Source organism: Chrysochloris asiatica, unplaced genomic scaffold, assembly GCF_000296735.1.
Source record: "Chrysochloris asiatica unplaced genomic scaffold, ChrAsi1.0 scaffold00015, whole genome shotgun sequence".
NCBI classification, from domain to species: Eukaryota; Metazoa; Chordata; class Mammalia; order Afrosoricida; family Chrysochloridae; genus Chrysochloris; species Chrysochloris asiatica.
In genome coordinates this window covers 11,954,248-11,974,919 of record NW_006408533.1, presented here as the reverse complement: position 1 = coordinate 11,974,919, position 20,672 = coordinate 11,954,248, and the positions used below count along the sequence as shown (strand labels likewise).

Here is a 20,672-nt window from a genome sequence, read left to right as displayed (position 1 = left end):
ATTCCATCTGGTGAGGACCATGTGTATAGCCATCTCTTATGCTGTCTAAAGAAGGTATTTGAAATGAACAAATCATTGGTTTTGCAGAATTCTATCATGCGTTCTCCAGAATCATTTCTATCACCAAGGCCATATTTTCCAACTACTGATCCTTCCTCTTTGCTCCCAACCTTTGTATTCCAATCACCAGTAATGATCAATGCATTTTGATTGCATGTTTGATCGATTTCAGATTGAAGAAGTTGGTAGAATTTTTCTATTTAATCCTCACTGGCTTGATACATGGTACATCATTAATTTTATAATTGCTTTTGGGAAGCAAGAAGTATTTGTTATATGTACACCTTGTTTGTAAGGCACACCTCTTTGAAAGAATGTTAAAATGTGTGTCACAGATTTGAAGAAATTTTTGGTTATGAATTTAAAGCAGTTTGTCAGCTTACCAATAGGCAGGAACTCAGGAAACTGTTGGGAGAATGAGGAGTAAGAGGCAGGAAGGAATGGGTTAAAGGTTTATGGGTGGATTTGGAGACAAAACTGGGGATAGATCAAGGACTGTTAACTGGAGGATAAGATTAGTCTCTCAGAATAAAGCAAGAGATAACCTTAGAAAGCAAGACAAAAAAAAGGTTGTTAGAAGTACTGTTGTGGTCAATATGCTTGTTGGTGGTGGCTCTCAGGTCAGCTCTGACTCTGGTATAACATTGTTTGACGATGATATGACAGAATAAAACATGGCCTTGTCTGGCACCATCTTCATGATCATTGGTATGTTTGCTTCCTTTTTTTTTTTTTTGCTGTTGTGTCAATTGATCTCACTGAGAGTTTCCCTCATTTTTCCTGAGGACATACATGTGCCAAGTAAGTGAGCTGAAGTTTCACTAGCCTTGCTTCTGAGGAGCATTCTGATTCTGTTTTTTTCTGAGACTGATCTGTATGTTCTCTGGTAGTCCACAGTATATTCAGTATTCATTCACAGAGACAGACCGTGTTGTTGTTAAGTGCTGTTGAGTTGATTCCGACCCATAGTGACCCTTTGTAGGGTTTCCAAGGAGCAGCTGGTGAGCTTGAACCACTGACTTTGCAGTTCAAACGAATTTTTAGTCTGCCGCATTAGCCCACAGCGCTATACCAGAGATGAACCTGTTGTTGTTAGGTGCCATCGAGTTGGTACTGACTCATAGTGACCTTATGCACAGCAGAACGAAACACTGCCTGATACTGAGCCAACCTCACTCCTGTTGCCACGCTTGAGTCCATTGATGCTGTCACTTGGCCAATCCATCTCGTTGGGGGTCTCCCTCTTTTTCTCGACCCTCTCTCTTACCCAAGGGACATTAAATCCTTATTTGAATTTGTTACCAAAGTTCTGGGCTGTGACACATTTGACAGCCTTGCCAACACCACAGTTCAAATGCATCAGGCTTTTTCTTTCTTTTTTTCTTTGTCATTGTCTCCTTTAGCATTCATATGAGATGACTAAAAAGACTGTATTTTGGGTCAGATAGTTCAAGCTTACCAGATGCTCCTTGGAAACCCTCTAGAGGGTCCTTATGGGTCGGAACCAACTGTACGCATTTAACAACAGCACCACCTTTATTAGGAAGTAAAATCTTGGGCTGAACAGGGTCTATTCATTTGTTTACATGTGGGATACCTTTTGCACAAATTTCTTTAACTTTTGATTGTGAATTGAGTGAAAATTTACAGAGCAGATAACCCATTTTGCATTCAACATATCATAGTTTGCTTCATCTGAATGATTGCAATCCCCTGTATGTACCGTCAGTTAACAGTATTCACTGCTATCCACTTTAACTCTTGCATGCCTCCGTGTCTCCTGTACCTTCATCTAGCTTCTGTCAGCCTCCATCTGGTTACTTATTGTCTGCTCCATCATCCATGTTAACACGTGTTTACCCTCTAACCAATGAATAATTTGCAAAGTTTCATCTTGCAGAGACCCTGTGGTTAGCAGTCCAATGCTTATTGTACGGAGCCACCACACTCACCAACTAGTTGAATAAGGTTATAAAATTACATAACTTGAAAAGCCTAAATAAAGCATCCAAAATCCAGCAGTTTTGAGTATTGACTTCAAAGGGACAGTAGGTTACCGGTGGCAAGATGACTTATGTAACCTCAGAGCCTCAGGTGGCAGAGTGAATGTGTGGAGTAACACCTCTTTCTGGCTTTGGAGAGGAATTCATCCAGACAGACATACCTATGGGAAGTTAAGTCTTTCTTCGAAGCTGTCTTTAGAACTCTGTGCTGTGGCATATTTGAAGCCCTAAAGCTAGAAGAGTGACAGGAACCAGAGTCTCCAGAATTAAGGTTTCAGTCCTTAGTTCCTAGAGCTGTCATAACAAAAGACCACAAAGTGGGTGGCTTTGAAGACAATTTATTTTTCACAGTTCTAGAGGCTACAAGTCCAATCAGGGTATGTACCCTGTGGATAGAGGATCTGTTCCATGCCTCTTTCCTAATCTTTTGGTAATTGAATGTAAATATAATTGTAAGTGGAAATATATTGTTTTTGTTCTCACTCACAGTGACTCTATATAGGGTTTCTTAGGAGTATCTGATGGGTTTGAACCGCCAATCTCATGGTTCGCAGTCCAGTGCGGATGCTATAGCACCATAGATAAAGTATATTGCAGTAGTTTACGACTGACTTTGTTGTTGTTGTTATTGTTAAGTGCTGTCATGTCAGTTCCAACTCAGCAGCCCTGTATAGGGTTTCTAAGGAGTGGCTGATGAATTTGAACTGCCGACCTTGCGGTTCAAACTGACTTTGCAGTTCAGTGCATTAACCCACAGTGCCGCACCAGGACTCCACTAATTGGGAATCAGCTTTGGGCTGATCCTGGTTATTAACCCCACTACCCCGAAGTTAGACAGGTTCAGACACTATAACTTCCATAATTACTATTCCTGCCAATTCCACTAGGTAAAGTGGAAAAGTAGGGAATTAAAGTCAGTTGTAAACTAAGCAGTAGCAAGCCCAAAGCTATTCCCAAGTAGTGCAGGTCAGATATGCGTCCACTCTCAGCCTTTTCACCAGTTCATCTCACAGCACTCTTGACTTCTGGGTTTGATAATCCATTGCAGTGGCCACACACAACTCAGGACCAAACAAAATGCATCAGATGAAGTTACTTACAGTTTACCCACCAAATACCAATCAACCTAGATAAAAGTAACAAACGCTCTGGGCTAGCAAGCTAAGGCAAAGGTAATCCAGGGCTTGTCATTGTTGTTAAATGCCACTGAGTCCATCTCAACTGACAGTGACCCTGTATAGGGTTTCCGAGGAGTGGATGGTCAACCTTGCTGTTCAAACCAACCATGAGGTCCAGTGTTTACCCTATGGTGCCTCAAGCTGTATTTCCAAAGAACCAAGGCAAAAAGTCACATAAAAGAACTAATTTCACTCCCGCCCTCTAGGTGATGAATGGGTAGACTCTCCCTCTTCAGGGACCAATGATTCTTCTGTTCTGATCTCTCTAGACCCAATCTACCTTCAAAGCAGTGAAATTCGTATTTGATAAACTACATAATTTGCATTTGTCTGTTGATTCTTTATACTACTGGGTAAAGTAAATGGATTTTAGTCAATATCTTTATTTATTTTACTTTTTCATCTCTAATTGGGAAAAGAAAGCACAATTCCAGCTTGAAATGTTCAGATTTAGCACAGGAAAGTGGACGTGGGTGTTCTCCATGAAGCCCAGCAGAACCTTTCTTCATTGTCCTCTTGAAGTCCCCCGGGCTGTGAATGAAGGGTGCTGATCCTAGTTTACTGCTTCTTACTTTTGCCTTTGTTCAGAGATGAAGGTGAAATCTGACGATGCTGTGATGGGGGACCTGACTTCCCATTCTATCTGGATTCATGCCTTTAGAGGGCCCTGTTGTATTACAAACTGGGCTGCTAATCACGAGATCACCAGTTCAAACCCTCCAGCCTCTCTGTAGGAGAACAGGCTGTCTTCTGTGGTAAAAATTCAGTCTCTAAGACCCTAAGGGGAGTCCTGTTGTGGCGCTATGGGTTAATACAATTAGGTTGACATTATTAGGTTGACAGTTCAAGCTCACCAGTCCAGGGTTGCTATGAGTCGGTACCGACTCCACAGCACTTAACAACAACAACACCCTAGGGGTGGTTCCACTGTGTCCTAAAGGGTCACTCTGAGTTGGAATTGACTTGACAGCAGTAGATTGGCTGTTTTGCTGACCACAGTTTAAGTGCTTGTTTCTGGTCTTCTATCAAGTATCCTTTGACTTTCCCTCCTACGCACAGGATCGCCTCCCTTCCTCTGAAATGAGTGTTTAGTCTTCCTCTTCTCTGCCTATCATTTACTGTCACAAGTCTTGACCTGGAGCTGTATTTTCTCCAGCTTAACAAGGTTGCTATTACCCCTGTGATGAGTCTGAGGCCACTAGGTCATCTTTGACCTTCAGCTAGCAACACATGAGGATTCCAGAGCAAAGAAGTGATATGAACACTGGAAAGCTGCTAGTGGCTTTGAGGGGTGGGAGCAGGGGTGTGCTGGGCAGACAGACAGGAGAGAGGTGAGAGTAGAGTGCCCCCCAGTGTCAAGGAAAGTAAGAGAGGAATGCAAGAAACGTCTCCTTTGAGAAAACAGTTTTTTTTTTTTTTTGGCCAGTGCTTATGTATTTGAGATAAATGTTACACTGTAAGTGACAACTGAAATAAACTGTGACAATAATCATGATTTCAGTTGTTGAAGCAATGAAGCTGGAAAAAAAGGCAAAAAAACCTCAAAACCCAACAAAAACAAAACTGGCGTAACATTGCATAAAGAATACAAACTTCAGTTACTTGTGTGAACTGCTTATTATTCAGACTAATTACTATAATTTTAGCGATCATGCATCCCATTAAATGCATCAGATTTCTTTGTGTTAGTCTTATTTGATTACAGTGCTCAATTCTGTTTGTCAGCTGAGTCCTAACAGTCTGTACTTGATTGACCCATGTTACATTTGGCCTATGCTTTCTCTGCAAATTCTCTGGTTTCTAGCTTCTTTAGGTAAATCTGATCTTTCAGAGATTAGCTACTTTGTATATCTTGTCCCACAGGCAGCCATTACAAGATGGCACGTTTATTCCCCCTAGCCTACTGTGTGAAACTTTAGGCATTTGCATTTTAAAGTATTTCTGGAAAGCATGCCTCAGTGCTTAGTGGAAGCTATTAAGTTCCTGTCTAGTAAGGATGAAGGTGGGGATGGAAAAACAGGCCACTGTGAAATATTTATGGAATGTAGAATAGCAGGAAGAAAGCAAAGCTCCAGAGAGGAATTGAGTGTTTTATATGAGGGGGCTTCAAAAAGTTTATGGAGAAATGGAATTGAAAAGGGATTTTTTTTCATGAACAGTTTGAAACCTCTTTGTATGTGGAATCTGTGGCCCCCAGAGAAGACTTGACATTGTGAAATCTGAACATCTGTTGGTTTATATTTTATGAGATGAAGAAGTAAGAGAGAAAACCTTGGCAGGAGAGATTCTAGAGCAATTTGTCCCTATTTGGAAGTCCAAGGGAAACATTAAAACTGTTTAAAAAAGATGATCCATAGCTCCATTCTTTTTGTCTTTGCTATACTATTCTCTAAGGAGCTCTGGTAGTGTAGTTGTTATGAATCGGGCTGCTAACCTCAAGGTCAGCAGTTTGAAACTACCAGCTGTTCTGCGGGAGAAAGATGAGGCTTCCATGAAGATTTACAACCTCGGAAACCCTATACAGTGTAGCTATGAGTCGGAACCGACTCCACAGCACACCACCACTACCACATTATTCTCTGTAACATTGAAAATACTGAAGACAATACTGCTTTGAAAGGTACCTAAGCAATCTGCAGTTATTTCAGTTCTTGGCTGAAGCTACGTAGACTTCTTGATACTTAGTTCTGCTTTTGACTAGGTGAATGGAAATGATACTCTTATCTAAAATAATTTCTCTCTAAATGGTATAAATTAGAAAAGCTAGGGAGTAAAACTCATTTATTTGTTACTTTAGAGGATGCATGCCTACTGGATCAGGAGCACCGTAGAAGTCTGTGGTTTTTCAATTTTGTGTACCAAGGCCTGATACATGGTTGTTGTTAAGTGCCAACTCATAGCAACTCTGGATAGGGTTTCCAAGGAGCAGCTGGTGGGTTTGAACTGCTGACCTTGTGGTTAGCAGTCCAGTGCTGATCCTACAGCACCACACCAGGACTCCCTGATACATGGTTGTTGTTGCAAGTGCCATTGAGTCAGTTTCGACCCATAGTGACCCTGCGTAGGGTTTCCAAGGAATGACTGGTGAGCTTAAACTGCCAAACGTGGTTCAAACCAACTTTGCAGTCCAGTGCATTAACTCACAGCACCACACCAGAAGTTCTGATACATGGTAGACACCTAAAATACATTTCTTGAATTGTGTTTGCAAATTCCTCCTCTTCAGAAATGTCAGCAGAGTAGATGACAGCAATAGTTGCTGCCATTTATGAGTGTGTATCTTAGGTCAAGGAGTCCTGGTGTGGTACTGTGGGCTAATGCGTCAGACTGCAAAGTCATTTGAACTGTAAGGTCAGTGGTTCAAGCTCACCAGCTGCTCCTTGGAAACCCTATACAGGGTCACTATGGGTCGGAATAGACTCGACGACACTTAACAATAACAACAATCTTATATCAAGCCCAGTGCTTACATCTTTCACATGCATTATTTCATCTAATTGATACAATCACCTTGGGAGGCAGACAGTACTACTTATTTTACAGATGAGAAAGCTGAGGCACAGAAAGATTAAATATGATTCAATCTCCTTCATAATATTTGTTGTTGTTGTTAGGTGCCATCAAGTCAGTACCAACTCATAGTGACCCTATGCCCAACAGAATGAAACACTGCCCGATCCTGGGCCAACCTCACAATTGTTGCCACGCTTGAGCCCATTGATGCTGTCACTTGGCCAATCCATCTGGCTGGAGATCTTTCTCTTTTTCTCTGACCCTTCACCTTACCAAACATGATATCCTTCTCCAGCGACTGGTCCCTCCTGACAATATATCTGAAGTATTAGAGATGAAGTTTGGCCATCCTGGCCTCCAAGGAGCACTCTGGCTGCACTTCTTCCAACAGTACTAATTGCTTAATTGGCTTTTATATACTATGCTAATGTGTCCCTGTGTTGACTGTGTTGAAATAAAAAAGTTTAAATACTTGAATGCTATGAAGTTGCACTGATACACAAAATTGTAATTACATGCAAACATTTTCTAAAGAATATAAACATAATTAGCATATTAACCAAGAGCAAAATGTTTAAATGAGCAATTTTATTTTAATTGGCTCATTTATCAAAGATCTCACTGCCATTGAGTTGAATCTGACTCATAGTGACCTTATTGTTGTTGTTAAGTTCCATCGAGTCAGTTCCGACCCATAGCAAACCTGTACAGGGTTTCTGAGGCTGTAAAGCTTTACGGGAGCAGAAAGCCTCATCTTTCTCCCATGGAACAGCTGGTAGTTTTGAACTGCTGACCTTGCGGTTGGCAGCCTGATTCGTAACCACTACCCTACCAGAGAGTGACCCTATAGGATAGAGTCCAACTGCTTTATAGAGTTTCCAAGGCTGTAAATCTTTACTGAAATAGCTTCATCATTAACCCATGGAGCAACTGGTGGGTATGAACCACCAACCTTTTAGATAGCAGACCAGTGCTTTACTCACAGCACCACCAGCGTTCCTGGTTTACCTAAGATGTTGTTGTTAAGTGCCGATGAGTAAGTTCTGACTCATAAAGCCCCTGTATACAGTATCCTAGGAGCTGTTGGTATGTTTGAACCACTGACTTTGTGGTTATCAGACCAGTACTTATACTATAGTACTTCAGATTAGATGATAAATTATTTATTTCTCTACTGTTTGGACTCGTGGTGTGGCCCTGTTGGAATAGCACTGGACTGCAAACCACAAGGTTGGCAGTTCAAACCCATCAGGTGCTCCTCAGAAACAGGGCCACTATGAGTCGTGATTGACTTGTGGCACATAACAAAATAAGATAATAAAAAAAAAAGTTTTAGGTAATTAGGGTAATAAATAATTTATCACCTAAACTTGAAAAATGGCATTGTTAGTAATTATGCTGTAACAACTGAAATAAACCAGACTACTAGGAAATATGCTGCTCAAGACCTCTTTAAAGTCTTCAAGAGCAGAGATATCAGTTTATGGACTAAGATGCACCTGACCCAAGCTATGGCATTTTCAGTTGCCCATATACATGTGAAAGTTGGACAGTGAATAAGGAAGACAGTAGAAAAACTGATGCACTTGAGTTATGATTTTGGAGAAGAATATTAAAAGTACCATGGACTGCCAGAAGAACAGACAGTTCTGTGTTGCAAGAGGCTCAGCCAGAATGTTCCTTGCAGGCAAGGATGGCAAGACTTTGTCTCTCACACTTCAGACATATTAACAGGAGGGACCTGTCTCTAGAGAAAGACACTACATTTGGTAAAGTGGAGGGTTAGAAAAAAAGAAGATGACCCCCATTGAGAAGGATACAAGGCAGCAGCAATAGATTCAAGAATAACAAAGATTGTGAGGACCAGGCAGTGTTTCGTTCTTTCGTGCATAGGTTCCCTATGAGTTGGAACCAACTTGAAGGCACCGAACAACAACAGCAACACTGACAACTAAGATCTACCATTTCCCTGGTGTGGTGCTGTAGGATAAGTGCTGGACTGCTGACTATAAGGGTCGTGGTTCAAACCCACCAGCTGTATTATGCAGGGTCACTATATTAATGTAGTGCTTATGAATTGGGCTGCTCATCTCAAGGTTGGCCGTTCCGTGGTAGAAGGATGAGGCTTTCTGCTCCCATAAAGATTTACAGCCTTGGAAACCCTGTGCAGGGTCACTATGAGTCGAAACCGACTCCATGGTACTTAACAACAACAACAACGATGAATCAGAACCAACTCAACAGAACTTAACAACAGTAACAGTACCTTAATGATTACCATTTATTTGTCTTGCTTGCATCTTTGAAGCAAACAATATTAAAATACTTCTTTATTTTGATTTTATAGGGGGATTCCTCAATGTCAATGTAAGCGAAATCAGTTTTGATGAAATTCATCAACTCTTTGCCAAGGATTTAGATATTGAACCAGGAGGTCACTGGAGGCCTAAAGACTGTAAACCAAGATGGAAGGTAAAGTCATTGCTTTTGTAAGTAATGTAACTATTACTGTACGCTAAATCCAGAATGCAGAGAGAAATACCCTTCATTCTTGATGAGTGTAAGTCATTAATATGCACATACGTATCCACAGTTAGAATATGACTTAATAGTATTACTTATGAAGAATTTAAATATATCTATAAAACATAAGCTTATTTATTACTAGGATCTGCAGCCTCTTAAAGTTCCTGGTAATAAATACATCATTTGAAACTGGTTTAATAAGTGGATTGTTTTCTGTTCTGTTTTGGAAGAGAGGGTATGATTCCTCTGCTACAACCATCACTAATAATTACTGGCTGCCTGTAGGTGCAACTCCACCAAGTACTGGACCACCGAGAACTCACAGGGAGGAGATTAATATCCTGATTTCTAATGGTGTCTAGCACTGAGATATTCCAGTTCTGTTCCACAGAGACCAAGAATTCTAAGGAGGCTGCTCACCCCGTGTCAGAATTCTACTAAATGTTTTCTTTGAAAAATATATGGTGTAGAGATCAGCTGTTGTTTTTTTTTTTTTAATTGAAAGCCATGGTTTAGACCATATTGCTCTCAATGCTACATACGAACTCAGTTAATGAGAACAGACTTGTATAGTATTGTTACATGTGAGTAGAAAATAACATTTATGTAATTGAAATGAAAACAATGAATAACTAAAATGAAATGTTGTTGCCTTAAGAATTGTGACAAAGCCTAATCTGGTAACAGTTTTGGGGTTCTCTTTTCAAAATGTTAAATATTCTGCTAAAATATACCTATTTTAGTGAAAAGGAAAAAAAATCACTGTTAGAAAAGAGAATTGGGTGCTGTTTAATTCATGGAAAAGACTTCCTCTAGTTGAACTCTCTGTTTGGGAGTACTAGTGTGGTGCTGTGGGTTAATGTGCCAGTCTGCAAAGCTGTTTGAATTGCAAGGTTGGCGGTTCAAGCTCACCAGCTACTCCTTGGAAACCCTATTATACAGGGTTGCTATAGGTCAGAATCGACTCAACGGCACTTAACAACAACAACAACAACATTATCTATATCTGCTTCTCGAACATGCAGAATATTGTCTTGTGTAAGTAAGCACCAAGACCACTTTTGTTGAATTGTATTTGAGGCAAATAAATGTCTTCTTGACCTGGTTACAAATTATTAAATAAATAATTTTTCTCATGGTTCAGTGTTCTTATGGTCTTGGGACGCTGCTCAAATGGATACCAATACAAATTTTGGAAAATCATTCTATTTTACAATTGTCTAGATGCTATTTGTCAGATCAGATTCATTTATTTAATAAAGATATCTTTTCATTTTTTCCTATTTATTTTTCTTTATAATATATAAGCCATTTTATTTATCATGTCCTTGGCAAATCATTTGTATTACTTGAGTGATGATTGTGTGTGTTGAATGCTAATGAAAGTACCAGCACAGTGGATTAGTCATGAATGCTGGGGTGGCTGAGGGTCAGAATGGGGGTGGTTGGCCTTCAGGTGAGTATTCGTGTAGGACACAGCAGCTTACCCCACAGGTATGCAGTTGTATAGCACAGAAGTAGTCAAATAATTTAGGATCAGCAAAATGGAAATCCTTCTTGTTATCCAGATGTTAGATTTTATATCTTATAATTTGTTTTCTTCTCATTTTTTTGGATAGCATTCATGAGTCGTTCCTACTTAGTAGATTGCACACTCCATGTGACTCAGTAGGCGGCAGGACTGAAAGTGGAGTTCCTAGTAGCAAACCTAGTTCAGGGATCTAAAATTAGCTTATCTTACTTAGGAACTGTATGGTAACTGCTGTTATTTCAGCTTTGAGCACAAGTCTTTCACAGAATATGGTGTTTAGTTCTGAGCTATGCAGCTAAAATGATGGTAGGGATTTTGGAGATCATTTAGAGGTGAGTTATACTTAAATAAATTAAATATTTTTTCCCTCTAATGATATGCTATGGAGTCCTTATGTGGTGCTGTAGGATAAGGTCTGGGCTGATAACCACAAGGTTAACAGTTCAAGCCCTGTACAAGGTTGCTGTGAGTTGGAATTGATTCAACACTCTTTAATAGCACCAATAATATCCAGTTCCAATATTGGAACAGAGTTGAGAGAGAGGAAAGAACAATTGGATTTATGCTAAACATTGCCACCAACTTGATTCTTAATTTTTGAGGCCCCCTCTGTTCTTTTTCTTTTAACTAACAAAATACTCACCATGTTGATTGATGGCCAAGTTTATTGGAACTGAGATCCTCTAAAACTAGTAACTGCAGCAAATCCAAGGTACTCCTGAACATTTCAGGGTTAAGTGCAAGATTTCAGCACAGTTTGGACATGGAACAGAGGCAAGTTTATTTCTAAAAGGGAGACTGGGAGAGGAAGATGGTGAAGCATCTTAGGTCATTAGTAGTGTTTACCTGAGACATAAGAAGCTCTTGTAGCATAGTGGTTACGAATCGGGCTGCTAACCTCAAGGTCTGCAGTTTGAAACTACCAGCTGTTCTGTGGGAGAAAGATGAAGCTTTCTACTCCCGTAAAGATTAGCAGCCTCAGAAACCATGTGCAGGGTCACTATGAGTCAGAACCGACTCCATGCTACTTAACAACAACCAACAACCTGAGACATGCCTTTTCATTCATGGTTCAAACTCAGGGCTTGGACAACTTTGTTTCCAAACCTAAAGTATGTGGTAAAAATGCAAGCCCTTGAACATTCTGATTGAATGAACATGGGAACAAGGATCTGTTTTGTTGTTTTTATTGTTGTTGCTTATTTATTTAATAGGAGTCTTCAATTTGAGAAATGTTTCTATAGGCCCTGAAAATAAGGAAGAGGAAAATGAAGCTGAAAATACTGTTGGGGAATGAGGCCTTCCTTGGTAGTTTCTGTTTTCCCCCAGTCCTAGTTAGTGGAAAAGAGCTAGATTCCTTCTGAAAGTGACTGAGTATAAAACCCAGTCATTTAGGGACAATGTAACTGATGATGTGCTTGAAATTTGAAATTAAGCCAAAACATGGTGGCGAAAAAGAAGTGAAGAAATAACTTTCTTTATTATCTCTTCATGGTATGTGTAGGAGAAAATAAGAGTGGGAAAAACAGGTGCATAAATTGGTGAAATTAGTGGTTTTAAAACTCGGGAGCAAAAGGAATGGGATAATTTTGTGTGAACAAGAGAAGAGGTAATGAAGGAGAGATTCGTGAAGACGAAGTGTTGTTCAGAAGATAATGACTAGATATTCTATCTTCACTGAAGCTGTATCAGTAGAATAGTGGTTCAAACAGCAAATTAGGGCACATAGAAGAAAGTATCCTAAAATGAAGGTAATTCCACCTCAAAATAAATTATCACAGAACACTGAGATCTTTTTCTAGCCAATTAGTATCAAAATATTGAGAATGCCATTCGACAGACATAAGAGGCATGCCAAATAAATGTTTAAAATGTTTTCAAGCTTTACTTTGATCAAAAGTTTGCTCTAGACATAGTGTTCAAAATTTTTGATATATCTCATTACAATTTTGATATTTACTTGCTATTAAATATTAGTTTAGCTTATTTGAGTTTGCCAACGCACTGGTACTTTCTTTTGCTTTTACATTCTGAGTTTCCTTATAGAATTTAAAAAAACAAAAAGACAAAATCTTGATATTCTAAAGGCTTCACTGAAGAAATTACTGTATATTAGGACCTTATTTTTATATGTTCAGTTCATCACTCTGCCAATTATCTTTAATTAATATAAACCGTCTCTGATTAATATGTACTCTGCTGTCATTTAGTAGTTTCTTCCCTTAAATATCATCTATTATTAACCTTTACTGCTTTTGTAGCCCATTTACATTATGTCCTCAGTAGACTCCTGGTGTGGCGCTGTGGCTTAATGCGTTAGACTGCAAAGCCATTTGAACTGCAAGGTCGGTGGTTCAAGATCACCAGTTCCTCCTTGGAAACCCTAGACAGGGTCACTATGGGTGGGAATCGACTCGAAGGCACTTAACAACAACAACAAGTCAACTTCTGGGCAAATGAAAACCCAGGAAGACTAAGCTTGACCCTTACTTTGGTAGATGTTACCACACTGACACCGTTTAGATAATAAGTAGTGATATGTACGCATTATCTAATTTCCTTGCCAAAGAATTAATCTGGGAATTCCTTGACTATGCCAACAAATGATAGCATGTTCCCCATTGAATAGGGAGTTCCCAACATGCTTTTGTTGTTGTTAAATGCCGTTGAGTTGGCTCCGACCCATAGCAACCCTGTATAGGGTTTCCGAGGAGCAGCTGGTGAGCTTGAACCGCTGACCTTGCAGTTCAAACGGCTTTGTAGTCTGGCGCATTAACGCACAATGCCACACCAGGACTCTTCCCAATATGATAGGATGCTATTCTGTGGAGCTACAAAAGGGAGTCCCAGATGCTGTTGTCTTGTCATTTCAATCCTGTGACCCTCAGCTTCACAAGCCCAGGAGGTACCTTCTGAGACAAATTGAAAAGGCATGGGATCCAAACTGAATTTGGCTGCACATGAGAACCTTTTCAGCTCCTGTGACTTACCAAACATGAAGTAATAAATGAAAACATAAAAAGATCTGCTTCATAGCAATCATTGGCTCTTTGTTTTTCTCTATCTCATCTACATTAAAGGATTATTAATTACGGTATTTTTGGTTTTGTTGCTGTTAAGTGCCATTACATTGGTTCCGACCCATAGCTACCCCGTATAGGATTTCCAAGGAGCAGCTGGTGAGCTTGAACCTCTGACCTTGTGGTTCAAATCGATTTTGCAGTCCAGTGTATTAACTCTCAGTGCCACACCAGGACTCTATTTTTGGTTTGGCTGTCTTCAATTTTTCTAGACTATCTTTTCTTCTCTTTTTCAAAAAACTAATAATAATCCTGCACCAAGCACTGGTGGCACAGTGGCTAAAGTGCTCTTTTGCAAAAGAAAAGATCAGCCATTTGAATCCACCAGCTACTCCACAGGACAATGATGTGATTGTTGTCAGTAAGTGCCTTTGAGTTGGTTCTGACTCATAGTAACCTTGTATAGAGTTTCAGAGGTAGTCTGCGCTGACCAAAAGCTTCACAGCCTTGGGAACCTTATGGGGCAATTCTACTCTGTCTTTGAGTCTGAATTGACTTAATGGCAGTGAGTTTGGTTATAATCTTAGTACTGTAAAACACAGGTAAATGTTTTTATTTTCTGCTGACTGTATTTAATAATGGAGTCCTCATGTGGCACTGTAGAATAAGCATTGAACTGCAAGGTCAGTTTGAAATGCAAGGTCAGTGGTTCAAATTTACCAGCCACTCTTCAGAAACCCTATACAAGATCGCTATTAGTTGGAACTGACTTGATGGCACTTAACAACAACAACAACATATCTAATATAGTCTGTGGTTCAAGTCGCCTGCTGCTCCACAGGAGAAAGATGAGGTTTCTGCTCTTACAAAGATTTAAAAGCCTCTGAAACTCTATACAAGGTTGCTGTAAATCAGAACCAACTTAAAGGCACTTAATGACAACAACAACAAAATAATCTAATGCAAGATTTTTACAAGTAGGGTTAGCACTCCTAGATCTTTGTACTTTCAATTGCTTGCATTTATTCATTCATTGTTCTTGTGGTTAAGTGCTGTCAAGTCACTTCTGACTCACAGTGACCATGTATAGGGTTTACAAGTAGTGGCTGGTGAGTTTGAACCACCAACCTTGTGGTTAGCAGTCCAGTACTGATCGTGCAGCACCACACTGACACTCTACTCATTCATTAGTGAAAAATACTTTGGCTTAGATGAAATTTCAATAAATGCCAAATTTGATGTTCTTCCATAATTTTGTTATAACTAGTTTGTTGGTTATGGTTCTGACTCATAGTGACCCTGTATAAGGTTTCCAAGGAGTGACTGGTGAGTGTGAACCACCGACGGTGTGGTTCAAACTGAACTTGCAGTCTAGTGTTTATCCTACAGTGTCACACCAGGACTTTGAAACCAACTTAGATTGTATTTTAACATCTAGAGTATACAGTGATACACATATATTCTGATTAGATACATTTTCAATCTTCTATTCTTTGAAAATCTAATGATTTTGGAATTTATGACCTATGTTGTTGTTGTTGTTAGGTCCCATCGAGTTGGTACCGACTCATAGTGACCTTATGCACAGCAGAATGAAACACTGCCCGATCCTGGACCAACCTCACCATTGTTGCCACGCTTGAACCCATTGATGCTGCCACTTTGCCAATCCATCTCGCTGGGGGTCTTCCTTTTTTTCTCTGACCCTTCACCTTACCAAACATGACCTACAGACAACATATTGTCCTAATTTCCGTTTTTATTGGAAGATGGACAATATAATAAAGCCATTGTAGCTCAGGAATTGTTAAGAAAAGTAATGTTTTGGAAATGTTTTCAAGAGCAAAATCTAAATTGTAGAAAAAGCTAGCTTCTATAATAAATTTTGGAGTTAGGAAATAGAAGACTTGAGTAAATGATGATTGATAATTATCTGTTTAGTCCCATATCATATTTAGACATTCTATGTAGGTGATGGAGTCCTGGTGTAGCTCTGGGGGTTAATTCATTGGACTGCAAAGTTGGTTTGAACCGGAAGGTTGGTGGTTCAAGCTCACCAGCCACTCCTCAGAAACTCTACACAGGATCGCTATGGGGGGAACCAACTCGATGGCACTTATCAACAACAACATATAGGTGATGTTTACTAGTCTTGATTTTGAGAGTTCTAATAAATTTTTTTTCCTATAAAAAGAAAGATCAATAAATAGAAACAATCATTTTAATTGACATATATAAGGTCAGCAGTTCAAAACTACCAGCTGCTCCACGGGAGAAAGATGAGGCGTTCTGCTCCCATAAAGACTTACAGCCTCGGAAACCCTGTGCAGGGTCGCTATGAGTCAGAACCGACTCCATGGCACATAACAACAACAACAACATATATGTTTTTTCTTTTATATTTTGGAATGTTTAAGAAGAACTTCCTTTCATTTATGTATAGACAAATTTCTTTGTTTTCTCTGCTTCTTATATGATAATTTTTATTACTTTAACATTCTAACATCATAATCTTATTATCAGTTTCATTTTGAAATGAATATTTTACTGCCACTGAAATACATTTATAAAATTACTGAAAGCTTATCTGTATGTTTTAATTAGATGAAAAAGCAGTGTAGTAATATCATTTTAAAATTCATGCGTATTTTATGATAATACGAGAGATCTTCAAAAAGAGAAAAATGGGAGTTAAAGATAATGGAATTTTTTTATGAACTGTTTGAAGTCCCCTCATATATATGGTTGGGTTGCTTCAATCAGCTGTGACTCGAATCCTTTATATGAACATTTCTTTAATATTTCTCAACAGTATTTTTAGCCCAGATAAACCATATGTAGGGTAGTAGATATTCAAGTGGAATCTATTTTAAATTCTATTTATGAATCAAAAATTTTTTATAATCTACTTTAAAACCTAGAAGTTACTCTTGACATATTCCTCTTACTCACTCCTCATATCTTGCTGATAGCTGTTGCTGTTAAATGCAGTTGAATTGGTTTCAACTCAAAACAACCCTGTATGGGGTTTCTGAGGAGCAGCGGGTAAGTTTGAACTGTCAGTCTAGTGCTGATCTTAACAGTGCCACATCACGAGTCCAATTGATAACTAAATCCTATTAACTTGACACTTAAATGTTTTTTAAAAGATTCATGCACCTCTCTTTTTACCTCCAAATTACCATTGCCATAGACCTCTGTAATTGCATTAATTTTCGAACTGGATTCCCTGAGCTGGCCTTTTCCAATCTACTCTCCATGCTGCATTAAAGGAGTCTTTTCAATCAAATCTGATTGAATTTCTTTTCAATTAAAATCTCTCAGTGACTTCCCATGGTCTGAGTAGGATAAAGACCACAATCCTTAGTGTGACCTTCAGAACCACAGTGTGCATCTCCCCGCCTCATATAACCTGCTGCACTCTTTCTGCACATGGTGGCAAACACACCACCACCTGCTACCAGGACCCTTTGCAAGGGCTCCTCCTCTCTCTGCCTACTACTTACTACTCTTGGACCTCAGCTTGTCTTGTGTCCCTGACCCTCTGAACACTTAGCATTCCCAGTTTTATAATCTTGGTACAATAAACACTACTTTTGTAGCATTTTTCACAGTTGTAATTTGGGTGCTCTAAATTAAGCTCTGTCAGCCTCACAAGGGCTGTGTTTGATTTTGATCACTTTTCTATCTCTGGTGAGAAAATCCCTGTGAGTATAACTGTGCTGTTGTTAAGTGCCATCAAGTCAATTTCAACTCATAGCAACCAAGACTAGTGTTCCCAAGGACTGGTTGATGGATTTGAACCACCGACCTTGAGGTTCAAACCGACCTTGTGATTGAGCGCTTGTCTTATCGTGCCACAACAGGACTCCTTAATCACTATTTTTATGTCTACGGTCTGGTGCAGTAATTACTTACCTATGTGCCTGTTGTTTTAAAGGTGGCTGTTCTCATCCCTTTCCGCAATCGCCATGAACATCTTCCAATTTTTTTCCTGCACCTGATTCCAATGCTCCAGAAACAGCGGCTGGAATTTGCCTTTTATGTCATCGAACAGGTTAGATTGTGTATCAAAGCAGTAGTATGTATTTTAGACTTTAGTAAACATAGATAGATTTGGTTTAAAATGTTTGGCTTAAAATTAATCAATAAATTCAAGCCCTTGGTTTTTTATTTGAGTAGAATTACATTTTGAATTGAACCTGTGTCTTTCTTCCACCTCTTTTTTGGTAAAAAACAGTTTGCCTTGATGAAATGAGTTGTTCAGCAATTCTGTATGACTTTACTATGATAGCCTTAGATAGTATAATTGTGAATTTTAAACGTTAAATAACTGCACCTCTAATAAGATTAAATATTCCTTTTGCTTTTAATGCTGTTCCTTCATATGCTTTCATTGAAATTATGATCTTTTTTTTATTCCTAGAAGTCCTTATTTACCAAGAAGCTGCTCATTTTCTGATTCTGGGTAGTTAGGAGCTTTTAGACTCAAGTGCACTGGTGTCAGAACTGATAACTGGTGAACTTGGGAGAGTAATTCAGTCTTAGTTATTGTGAACTGAACTTTTACACCCTATAATCACCTCAGTTAGATCCTCAGTGTTGAATTTTGAAATAGCAGTTCAATTTCTAACCCATGAGTTTAAATGTAGAAAGTCAAGGGTAAGTTTAAAAAACAACAACAACAACAAAAAACTAGCAAAGCTTAGATCATTATTGACTAAGCATTCTTTATCCTATGGGCTGGTTGCTAGCTACTCTGGAAATCAGTATTAGATCAACTTCATTAGACAATTAGGGACTCTAGAAAGTGAGACAGGTTGTTATTAGGTACCAGTGAGTCAGTTCCTACTCATAGCGACCCATGTACCAAAGAATGAAATGTTGTCTAGTCCTACACCTTTGTAACACTAATTGATGTGTTTGAGCGTATTGCTATAGCCACTGCTTCATTCTGTTTCCTCTTTGTCACTAACACTGTCTAGCATGATGTTGTTCTCCACGGATTGGTCCCTTCTGGTTGTTGTTGTTAGGTGCCATTGAGTTGCTTCCAACTCATAATGACCTTATGCACAACAGAACAAAACACTGCCCAATCCTGCACCAACCTCACAATCCTTACACTTGAGCCCAATGCTGCTGCTGTTGTGCCAATCCATCTCCTTAGGGTCTTTCTCTTTTTAGCTGACCCTCCACTTTACCAAGCATGATGTTCTTCAGCAGAGGTTGGTACATCCTGACAATATGTCTGAAATATGAGTGACCAAGTCTCAGCACCCTGGCTTCTAAAGAGCATTCTGGCTATACTTCTTTCAACACAGATTTGTTTGTCCTTCTGGAATAACATGGTACTTTAAAAATTCTTCTCCAAAACTATACCTCAAATGCATAAATTCTTCTACGGTCTTCTATATTCACTGTCCAACTTTCACATACATATGAAACTATTGAAAATATCATGGCTTTGGTCAGGTACACCTTAATCCTCAACCTGACAGCCTTGCTCTTGGACACTTTAAGTAGGTCTTGTGCAGCAGATTTGCGTAATGCAATCCATCATTTGATTTCTTGATTGCTGTTTCCATGAGTGTTTATGGTTGATTTCAGCAAAATGAAGTCTTTGACAACTTCAATCTTTTCTCCATTTATCATGATGTTGTTTATTGGTCCAGTGGTGAGGATTTTTGTTTTCTTTACATTGAGGTACAACCCATACCAAAGACTGTGTACTTCGATCTTCATCAATAAGTATTTTAAGTCCGCTTCGCTTTCAGCAAACAAGGTTCTGTCATCTGTATATGCAGGTTTTTAATGACTCTTCCTCCAATCCTGATGGCACGTTTTTCTTCATGTAATCCATCTTCTCATACTTTATTTGCTCAGCATACAAATTGAATGAGTATGGTGAAAGAATACAACTCTGGCACAAACTTTCTTGGCTTTTTAACCATTAATTGTCCCCTTGTTTTGTTCCCATGACTGCTTCTAAGTCTATGTTATGTACAGGTTCCTCACAAGAATGATTAAGTGTTCCAGAATACTCATTCTCTGCAATGTTGTACATAGCTTGTCATGAGCCAAATAGTCAATAAAACACAGGTAAACATCTTTCTGGTATTCTCTACTTTCAACCAACATCCATCTGATGTCAGCAATGATATCCCTCTTTCCACACTTCGTCTGAATCTGGCTTGAGTTTCTGGCAGTTCCCTGTCAACGTACTGTTGCATCCATTTTAAAATTATCTTTAGCGAACTTTTACTTGCATGTAATATCAATAGTATAGTCCAATCATTTCTACATTCCATTGGGTCACCTCTCTTTGGAATAGACACAAATATAGATCTTTTCCCATCAGTTGGCTGTGTAGCTGTCTTCCAAATTTCTTGGCATAGATGAATGAGTGCCTCCAGTTCTGCACAAGTTTGTTGAAAGATTTCAGTTTGTATTACATCCATTTCTGAAGCCTTGTTCTTTCCCAGTGCCTTCAGTGCACATTGAACTTGTTTCTTCAGTACCACTGGCTCATGATCATATGCTACCTCTTGAACTGTTTGAATATCAACTGTTTCTTTTTGGTAGACTGACTGTGTATTCCTTCCATCTTTGTTTATGCTTTTTGTATCATCAATATTTTGTCCATGGTGGTGGTGGTGGTGGTGGTGGTATGCCAGGGAGTTGGTTCTGACTCATAGCGATTCTGTATAGGGTTTCCAAAGCTATAAATCTTTATGGGAACAGAAAGCCTCATCTTTCTCCTGCAGAATGGATGGTAGTTTCATATTGCTGACCTTAAAATTAGCAGCTCGACTCATAACCACTACTCAACCAGAGATAGAAC

The 20,672-nt window shown here is 39.2% G+C and overlaps 1 protein-coding gene across 3 annotated transcripts in view; it reads left to right on the top strand.

Moving 5' to 3' along the window:
* B4GALT6 (UDP-Gal:betaGlcNAc beta 1,4- galactosyltransferase, polypeptide 6) overlaps positions 1-20,672 on the top strand; it is a 94,626-nt gene that overhangs the window by 61,255 nt on the left and 12,699 nt on the right. For 2 of the 3 annotated variants that reach the window (XM_006835042.1, XM_006835043.1), the window contains 2 exons: positions 9,102-9,226; positions 17,772-17,888. In XM_006835042.1, coding sequence (XP_006835105.1) covers positions 9,102-9,226; positions 17,772-17,888 — 242 coding nt within the window. The remainder of the gene's footprint in view (positions 1-9,101; positions 9,227-17,771; positions 17,889-20,672) is intronic. The other variant, XM_006835044.1, reaches the window with a different exon arrangement.